Here is a 9,904-nt window from a genome sequence, read left to right as displayed (position 1 = left end):
CAAGATCATAGCATACATGAGGATGATCTGGAATTTTAATGAAACTGGCTTTGTAATAGGACTCTGTTCAGCTGCTAAAGTAATTACTGTAGTAGAGTAAGGTAAGAGACCTTGCAGAGTCATCCAGGGCAATTGTGAATGGGTCCCTACTATTAAATATATTAATTCAAAAGGGATCCATATACCACTGGCGGTCATCTTAAAAGGGAAAGAACATCAGGGTGCCTGGTTTCAAGAAGATTATCTTCCACTGAGTTGGAAGCTTGCAAATAGTCCTAATGGCTGGACATCAGATAAAATAGGCCTGAATTGGCTTAAATATCTGTTTAAACCTTTCTCCTAACTGCATTTAACTGGTGTAAAGTGGCTACTTATTCTTGATGGCCACTTAAGCCATTTAACGGCTGAATTCAATAATTTCTATAAAGAGAATGCAATTATCTGTCTTTATATGCCTGTACATGCACCTCATCCTCTTTAACCACTAGATGTTAGTGTTTTTGGGCCGCTTAAACACACATATGGGAAATTGACTGAAGGCATGATGGTGGCTGGAAATAATCATATTGATAAAGAGGATTTTCTGCACCTACAGCACGCGTAGCAGTCTTCACTGAAAGGAATATATGCAATGGCTTTGCAGGATCACGTCTTAAACCACTTAATAAAGACCGGGTGCTTGAGAAAATCACCTTTCAACTTTATATGCCTACACCACCACCTCTACTAGAAGGATCAATATCCTCTGCATTTCAAACCCATCAGAATCCTTGACAGCTTAATTGAAAGGTTCAACCTCTTCAGAAAAGTCTTCAAAAGAAAAGAGCACTTTCTAGCAGTCCTATGATACATATTCAACATCTTTAAAAGGTAGCGGTAATGGTAATGAGTATGAATAGTCTTCTACAAGAAGAAATCAAGGTTTTACGGGCTGAAAATGAGGGGGAAGAGAAAAAGAAAGAAGGGAAGCGTCTTTCTATAGGTTCTAATCTATTTATTTCTGTACAGGAAGGTCAGGAGTGTCTTCAACAGCTTAATGAACGGGTTGATGAGCATGTTGAAAATACTGCAATGGAGCCTCACCAGCGAGCTCCACCACGCTGCAGTGGCTGTGAGACTATTGGACATATAATAAGGGGTTATCCTAATAAATACCTAGATATTAAGCTAATAATTAGTCTAATTTAATGGCGTTGGGCATTGAAAAGCTTTAAGATATTTTGAAGTTTTTGGGGAGGTGCGCCGCTCGCCCGTTGAACACGTTAGTTAACGCGTTGGCCACCACCTAGGTACCTATCTTGCGCCTAGTCCTAGACTGCTAGAGAGCTTCATCCCCAATATCATCCATCCGATAAGGATTCATCGCTATTGTATCTCCATCATTTGATGGGACAGGCGCCATGTGGTGTGAATCCTTTCCAGTAGAAGGTAGAGAACCCTTTCTGTTGACGCCCCTTTCCTTCCGCCCATGTGCGTGCATGCGAGAAACTGATATCGTTCCACGGTGGAGCTGTCAGTTTGAAACATCGTCTTAAGTGCTTTGTTGATTTGTACGGGAGAGGAAGGCACGGGGTCTATGATATCCTTTGTAAAATTCTCGTAAGAAGCCATTTGAACTCCTGTATTGCCCGAGTGGTCAACTGACATCTTCAAGTTGAGTTTGAGATAAATCTTTCAGTCTTGCTAGGAAACCTCTTTGACAAAGGACTCAATACCTCAGATGCCGGGCAGTACATGGCTGAATTTTTTTTTTTTTTAATGTCATGGGGACGCCAGTTTCCTTGCATCCTTCTGATGCCATATGGGGCCCTGTTGAAGAGGGCATTGCTGCGTGAACAAGTACTCTTTACCAGTGCATCACTGACGGAAGAAGGATCAGAAAATCCATAAATCAGACTGCATGCACACCGATAGATATCGTTGTGGTGAGGACAAAATCCTAAGAACTCTGATACTGAGCCAGGCTTAGACATTGTATTATGTGCACTTTCTGCCGCCTTTCCTAGAGAAAGATGGAAACAAGCACATTATAGAGGCAAAACCTGTTCAGCCTGATGTATATAAGTCTCTTAACTGCTTAGATATTAGAAATGTTTCAGATTAAATACTTGATGGTTTCTGACTCCGTAGAAATATAGTCCTGTCATTAATCACTACTTCACGTTTACAAAAACGAACACCTTGCAATAGGCCTACTATCCAACTACTTACAGATTTACCATAACTAACAATAAAAGTTGGTTTCATCCTGCACTGCCACCTAATCTCCCTTTCCTGCTGACGTTGCCTATCTGAATGGCACTATAAATCACTCAAACTCAGCAGGCGAGTAAGAACAGATGGATCTTATGATGAATTGTGCGAGGAAAGATAGTGGACAATTTATTAAAGAATATTGTTCGGAAACTGCAGCCTTCCGAAGAAGCCGATGAAAGGAAATAAACAAAACTTAGAAGAGTATGAGCCACTTAAATTCTTGGCACTTGAAATGGAGTTGTGGTAGAGGTCATCTGCAAGTCTTTCCCACCTGATTTGCTGCACCACGTCCACACCTGTCAGGTTCGGCCAGTCCAGACTCTATCCCATGGGTATGCCGGGGGAGTTCTGATCGCCGGATTAGGTTAGAAGACCTGTCCTCTAGGGTCAGACTCAGGAAAGATCGGGAAAGAACCAATATCCATTTTGGAGTGCCAAATATGTTAAAATATGGGCCATTAGAGTGAGTCGGCCCAGATGTGATGGTCAGTAGAGCTTTGGAGCGGTTATCATCCCTTCCCTGTGGGATAGCGGAGAGTCAGCACTTTACTATTACGGTCTCTCGCACCCTTATAAACTATAAAATCCCAAAATAAAAAACACTTAATTAATTAATTAATACGAAATATTTTCATAAACCTTTGGATCAGCACGCAGATATGGTTTTCTCCTACCATGAACTGAGAGTTGAAAGTTACCTTCTGTGGCAAAGACTTCATAAGACCTCTCGTTTGCAGCGCCTGATAGATCTTGACACGATTTGGGGAAACCAGCTGTAAGGTCATTGTTAGACTGCCTACCTCTTAGTATCAGCGCGGAATTTTCTGTTATCACACGTCGACGGGGTGCATCTTGAGATATGCTAGATGAAGAGTTACCCTTTCCTTGCAACTGGGCAAGATTAGTAGTTGAGGAGATAGTAGACGCATGATCAGGGTCTAAGAGTTGGTTGCAGAAAAGCAGTCATTAAAAAGTAAGGCACTTTTCTCTTCACCTGCTGATCTCCGGTTATGGGTAAGATTATTCATGCAGGTCAGAGTGTCGAAATACTTTTAATCCCAAATTCTGCTTTCTTCCATTGTCCCTGGTTCTTGGTCGCGAACGCCAGGTGACCCATACTAATAAGTGGGGAGGGATTCTCCGACCCTGGACTGTGTTTCTGAGCCCCTCATTTTTGCACATCTAGGTCTTCTGCCTCTCTTCCATCATCCGTAATAAGTGTATACAGACTCCAGGTTGATCATGGCGGTCAGAGTGGACGGATGCTCTGGCCGTAGCGACTGCTTCGGGGTCTCCATTTACCTCCACACCCAGCTCTTTTGCTTTGTTCCATCAGCCTTGGTTTCAGTATGTGGACGCTAGTTCTTTTTTCTTTTCGCCACACAAACTGCTAGGTTTGTCCTCTGCAGAACTGTAAAAGTCAGCGTCACATATCCCATCCTTCCAGTGTTTGCTTCCGGAGAAGAAACATTCCTCTAAGACAGATCGTATTGGCCCCAGATATCCTTCCGAGCTTGCCCGATCGGAGAGATTGAGAACGCTGCAGCTGCCCCTTAGGACAGCCAATCAGCGGATGAGGAACGCGAGTTTTATTCTAGGGTATAAGAAATCGCTCTTCTCCAGAAACAAATCCGCGTTAGCAGAAAGCTTCACTCTAGAGTGTTGATCCACCACAGACACTGCCACCACAGACACTGCCACCACAAGAAGAACTTTGTTATCAGAGTTGATATATTGGTTACCTCTAAAACTGGTTCCAGAGATTGATTATGCGGGCGTTACGCCCTCCTGTGCTTTTACCAGTCGCCGCAGGTCAACCATGTGTTTTATTTGATACCCGGAGAAAGGGAAGTCTGGTTCGTACACGACGGTATCCACGATAGTTCGTCTCGCCTTCCACATCGACGAATCAGAAACATCAAAGTCTCATCTTCTGTTGTTAGATGTTCAAAGAGTATGGTTGCAAAGGAAGCATTTCCGCCTTGTGGGCGAATCTTATAAATATATTTAGTAGATGCATCTGTTCTTATTGTTCTTTCGTCGTCTCTAAGCATGCATCCTAATAGACTAAAGTCAACATGGCAAGTTGCAGAATACTGCCCTTAATGCCTGTCCGGGAGTTCAGTGGGAAAGACCCAAATTACACCACCATGCGCCGACTCGGTCAAGGCACCTTTGGAACAGTAACAAAAGTGAAACGGGAGAGAGATGGAAAGGTCTGCTAGCAAACCCCCCCACCATGTCTTACCAGGTCACCACCTTAAAAACCAAAGAAAACTGACTCAGAAGTAATAGATTCTTGCCTGTAAATCAATTAAATTTGAATCAAAGGAGGACATAGAAGCGGCCGCACAGGAAGTCACAGTATTGCAGACTCTTCAAGGGTGTCGCAATGTTGTGCGATGGGATAATGATGTCTCGATTGATATGCTCCGCGGGTACATTCATCTACATATGGAATTCTATCCTCATGGTGACTTGGGCTCCTATATCTGGTCGATGAACGGTCCGATGCCAAAGAACACCATATTACAGATATTTGCTTGTTTGGCAATGGCTTTATATGACATACATCACAAAGGAATTCTCCATCGAGATATTAAGCCCCAAAACAGTAAGGATCAGAGAATCATTTTTGTCCTAGCACAGGCCGACACTGCATACCTGATTACTGATACGATTATAGTCCTCCTATCTAACAGTGTTAGCAACGGGAAATCTGTAATGGTAGCCGTTCTAGCTGATTTTGGACTTGGCAAATTCTCGACTGCTGCCCTGATGTCCGGTAGAGGCCATGTTGGAAGTTGTTACCGTGGCACAGAACCGTATACGGCACCAGTATGTATCCTCGTACTATTCTAGCTAGTTGGGACACAATTGACACAATATATGAAATACAGGAATCTTTGGGTCGTGTCAGCCCGGTATACGGCCAGAAAACTGACATTTTCTCTATCGGCTGTGTAATGTACGAAGCCATGACCAAGCGGCGGGCTTTCACAGATAAGACCCGCCTTACCCTCCCTTCCATACGTTCATCAGTCCGGCAAACTTACGGTAACACTCTTGTCTCCTTGGTCTACTGGTGCATGGAACTGTTTCCATTCAGCCGCATCGGTACTACTAACCTTCTCAATACCTTGAGGCAATACGCCGGTCGGCATTGGTCTAAAGGTGACTTAAACGCATTTTTCGACTCTAAAATCCGCGTACAGCCTCCTGTTCCAACGCGCTCCCCATCCCCCCGGCGTGTTCTCTCAGGTGCAAAGTCTCAAAAATCTAGCAAGAGCAGTATTCGCTTTATGGAAGACAGCGATAGTGAAAGTAACAATTCAAGCAGAGTTACAGCCCGTTCTAGGGCCTCCCGTGGACAACGGGAGATCGCCCGCTCCACTGCCATCGCAAGGCGCAACAGAAATGGAATGTCTAAGACAATCTATAACGACGCTTTTGATAATGAAATAGACAGGTTGAGGACGGAACTGGAACGAATGAGGGTAGACGAACGTCGAGCAACAACTGAAAGGGTTGCAAGATAAGACTGATAATAAGACGGGGAAGTTGGCGATGCAACATCGTCCGTGAAATTGTTTCTCATGATGTATAAGCTTCGCAATTCAACTTGTGATAGCTTTGATTTCCAATTTCATACAATATTCTCTATGTCAGTTAGTTCGCTCTTTTTTTAGCACCAGAATGCCGGAATGAAATTTTATCTTGCTTATTTTCTTGGCGCCAGGACTCAATTGGATATTAGTTCTCAGGTCTATAACGTCAGTTTTGAGCACAAAATAGTATTAGATAGCCAATTAGTCAGTTGTAAGCACATTCTACTAGATATAAATTAAGACCCATCTCCTGTATCTTCCGTGGGCTTGAGAGCTCTTGAATCTTTTTTTGTCATGAAGCTTGGGCTATCGCAAAGTTCGTGCTAAGCTTAGACTATCTACAGCATTTGCCCATGTTGGCGAGTGTATTAGGCACAGTTAAGGCGGGACCAAGGCCCTGCAGGACACGAGCAAGGACGTAGACGGGGTAGCTGGAGTAGACGGAGACCCTGCCATCATGCTGGTCAAAGCAAGCCAGCCCATACCGATGATGAAGATTGCCTTGTTGCCAAACTCGTCACCCAAACACCTTCCGATCGAGATGAATGTGCCTAGAGTCAAGCCGTAGCCAGCGATTGTCCACGAGAGTTTGCCAGGGTCGGTGACACCAAAGGACTCTCCGATTATTTCGAGCGTCATGAGGCTGTTGCATAGGCCCAACTGATTCGTGAACATGGATGAACACACCGTTATGATGAAGATAATCCGCCGAATCATGCCGTAGCCATCGGCAATGTAGACGTATTCATCTCTCGCACTCTGTGCTGAACCTAGACCTTCGTCTGTATGAGTTAGTCAACGCGGTCAAATGGCCTCCAGCTTTTGCAGGATATCTTTGAGAGCTACTTACCTTCACCATGCCTCGATGGTGGATTTTTGGAATGATGCGATGCAGTCTCCTGCCCTTCTAGGGATGAGGTGGCGATTGTGAGTAGGAATTGAATGGTACTTGACTGTAGTTATGGGCGAAGAGGTTTGCGGAGAAAATAAAGAGAATTAAATATATGCAAGATGAAGATATAAAAAGAGGGAAGCCTGCCTGTCTAAAAGCACAACCTTATCGGTCTCCTTTGATGCTGTCCTAATGTGGATCCTAATGTCGATTTGTCAGAATCCATTTCCGGAGTAACATCGTCTACTCACAAGCGAGCTGGGACAGGAACGTGCGACGAAGACGTGTGTTGTTGAATAAGGAAACAGCACTTTCTCCGACATGGATATTACCAGTGTATTCTCCTCTTGTCTGGCCTAGTGTATAGAGAAGGACAAGAGGTTCATAGAAGCAGCTCAGCTGACATTGGATGGGAGCCATTCGAGGCCTTCTTCATAGAGAATCCGCTGTATCCGGGGTTATGTTGTGTTTCTTCTTTTTAGCTTTATTTTTATTTATTCTTGATTTTTTGGAACGAGACATGTCCATGATTTAGAGTTGACTCCTGGTCCTGGCCAGAATGTACGTGCTAGTCTGCCGAATGGAGGGGGGTGATCGTGGCATTTAAATGTGTGGCTCTGGCTTTGTGCGACGATGAATTGACTGCTGTCTTTGTCAGTTAATACAGTATGTGACTTTCATCGCCGTCCAGCTTTATTAGGAGGCGCCTTCACAATGTTGGAGTATGAGCTATGATATAGAGGAAGCTTTAAGCACATAGAACTCTGGACTTAGAAGCTGACAGTGTGTATATTGAGATCTGTTGGTCTGAATATCTAATAAGGTGGGATATGCTCTTTGTCGAATAATCTGACTGCGGGGTTAGATGCGGGGAGTATGCAAAACACAAGAACGGGATTTTCGGAGTAATTACGAAAGTAGTTATACCTGATACGTATATACAAAACAAAGATGGTGTCCGAACCTTTACCTCCACGTTGAGCGCAAGATGGCTTTCTCCAAGGATGGTACTCTGTCGAGTAGTTGTTGAAAGTCAGCGTCCCGCATAAATATTTCCACGTTCCACGCCGATAGTCTTGCAACATCTCTTGCATATTCTCCATATATTCACTTCCCTTATATACAAACTTCAGCAGTCTCACAATATCCCCAGCTCGTTGTTGAAAGAGGGTAAAGTTGGCTAGCGAATATATAAGCCGATAGAGCGGCAGAGCACAAAGCGAAACCCAGTCCGTCCTGTGGCGGAAACAATATACTTCAGCGTGGCTCAGAAAGACGTCCGCATATGTATATACAGGATCAGTATTCAAGGCTTCTCCATCTTCGTACAAGGATAACTGATCGAGTTGTTCGAGGATAAGAGCATAGGCACCGGGACAATGAGTTGGATAAAAAAGATTTTGAGTAAGGTTCACAGGACTCCATCGTCTGATAGATACCTGAGATAGTGTCTTGCTGTTGCTGGGTTGGTCGCCGTCGCTCCCAGAGGAATTGGGAATCGGCAACAGGACGGAGTAATCACCAGAGTATAGGAACTCACAACAACGACCAAAGACAATCTCATCGACTTCGCCCTTTATGGGAGGCTGGAGGATCACCTTCGGGAAAGAACCGGCTAACCCCGCGTGAATTGAGAACCGCCTTCGGTCTTTACCAACAACAAACTCAATGATCCCGGATTGCGTAATTCTCGATATTCGTCAACCGTAAGGGCTATCCTTCTGTAAGACATTGGGATCTTATACATAATACTCGAGCATTATTCTGGCAAGCAATGATAAACGATCTGAAAGGCCTCTAGGAGTTCACAATAGTATTCTCAATCGGGAAAAGGAGGGGTCAAGAGTGAGAGGATATTTCTGCTTGTGGGACAGTGACACGCTGAATATGTCCGCTGTTCAAGTAGTTGGTTCTTCTCGTGTTGAAAGAATTCACCTCGTCACCGAGTATGGGATTTCGAAGTCATGAGGTGACTGACAAGTATAACTTATCTTTTTTATGTTATCTAGTGTTGCGTTCCAGCTGATATCTTCCTAGCAACAATTTCCGGGAGTAATAGTAGATTCAACATGTTTCGATGAGAAATAGCAGCTATCATGAATAGGGGTGAAAGGGAAATAGCGATGCTCCATATTAGCCCGAGCCAAAGAACAGATACAGGCCGATGTGGCTCTCGAGATTAGGCAGATTGTCAGCCACAGGACAGGTCTAGTATTGGAAAATATTTAATATTGTAAATACAACTCGAACACCCCCAACTGTTGCATCTTGGTGTCAGGAAATCGCTGGATTTATGTAATGTGCCAAACCTCACAGCCTAGGAGAGGATATAACAGGCTAATAAAACGCCGTTCTTGATACGCAACTGCGGCGCTAACCCTTTATGAGATTAGAAATCTGGGAAGCCTGAAGGCGCTAGTGCGTCAAGCCCTCGTGCGTCAAGCCCTGAGCCTTATCCTCAGCGCTGGGAATCAAGACAGCTCCGGCTCCACTTCGAAGGAAGGATAGAGTCTGAACTAGAGTGGCACGGGTTCCGCGCTGGACCCGACCCGAACCCGCCCCATCGCGGCTCCGCGGGCGGGGAACCCGAGCGGGTTTTTCTTGGCATTATTATATCGATTTTCTAGATTTTTTCTAGATTTTTATATAGATCTAAAATATATATATATATATATTTAATATCAATTCTATATATATAGAATTGGTAGATATATAGGGGAATTGTTATTTGGACCTCACGTTAAGCCTATATAGGAAGGCATAATACTATGTATTGGTAATACTACTAGTTAAGCGGGACTATTCTAGAATAGGAATATAGAACTCTTCTTCCTCCCTCCCGGACTCTCTCTCTAAGAGCGGCTGACCGGCGATATCAGTATCTATAACTATTACCTTTTCAACTAGGCCTAGGCCTAGCAAGGCAGGAAATTGAAACAGGCAGTGCAGTACGCCTAAAGCGAGATCCTACATGGCTAAAAAGCCCTAAGGGACTGAGAAATAGTGCTCAAAAAGGATCTAGTATTGTGATTACAGTAGGATCACTGGCAGAGGCTCAGCAGATTCAAACAAATGGCATACGTTTCGGTGGCTCTAGATATAAGGTTGAGCATTTCTGGGAGCTAGGACCTGATACAGTTTGCCCCCG

General features: G+C 44.2%; 2 protein-coding genes across 2 annotated transcripts; one reads left to right on the top strand and one right to left on the bottom strand.

The window, feature by feature from the left end:
- Positions 1–4,334: 4,334 nt before the first annotated feature.
- Positions 4,335–5,795, top strand: BDV27DRAFT_164460 (kinase-like domain-containing protein; the record flags this gene model as incomplete). The annotated part of the gene is made up of 3 exons (XM_032073693.1): positions 4,335–4,472; positions 4,552–5,094; positions 5,157–5,795. The coding sequence occupies 3 exons, from the start codon at positions 4,335–4,337 to the stop codon at positions 5,793–5,795; spliced, it is 1,320 nt and encodes a 439-aa protein (XP_031920580.1).
- A 447-nt stretch (positions 5,796–6,242) lies between these two features.
- Positions 6,243–7,176, bottom strand: BDV27DRAFT_164459 (uncharacterized protein; the record flags this gene model as incomplete). Its single annotated transcript, XM_032073692.1, has 3 exons — positions 6,243–6,646; positions 6,715–6,768; positions 7,008–7,176. 3 exons carry the CDS (start codon positions 7,174–7,176, stop codon positions 6,243–6,245), a joined length of 627 nt encoding a protein of 208 aa, XP_031920579.1.
- Between the last annotated feature and the right edge of the window lie 2,728 nt (positions 7,177–9,904).

This window comes from Aspergillus caelatus (assembly GCF_009193585.1).
Source record: "Aspergillus caelatus strain CBS 763.97 unplaced genomic scaffold BDV27scaffold_445, whole genome shotgun sequence".
Classification (NCBI taxonomy): domain Eukaryota; kingdom Fungi; phylum Ascomycota; class Eurotiomycetes; order Eurotiales; family Aspergillaceae; genus Aspergillus; species Aspergillus caelatus.
Note: the sequence above shows the minus strand (reverse complement) of the source record. Positions and strands in the feature narration are given on the sequence as shown.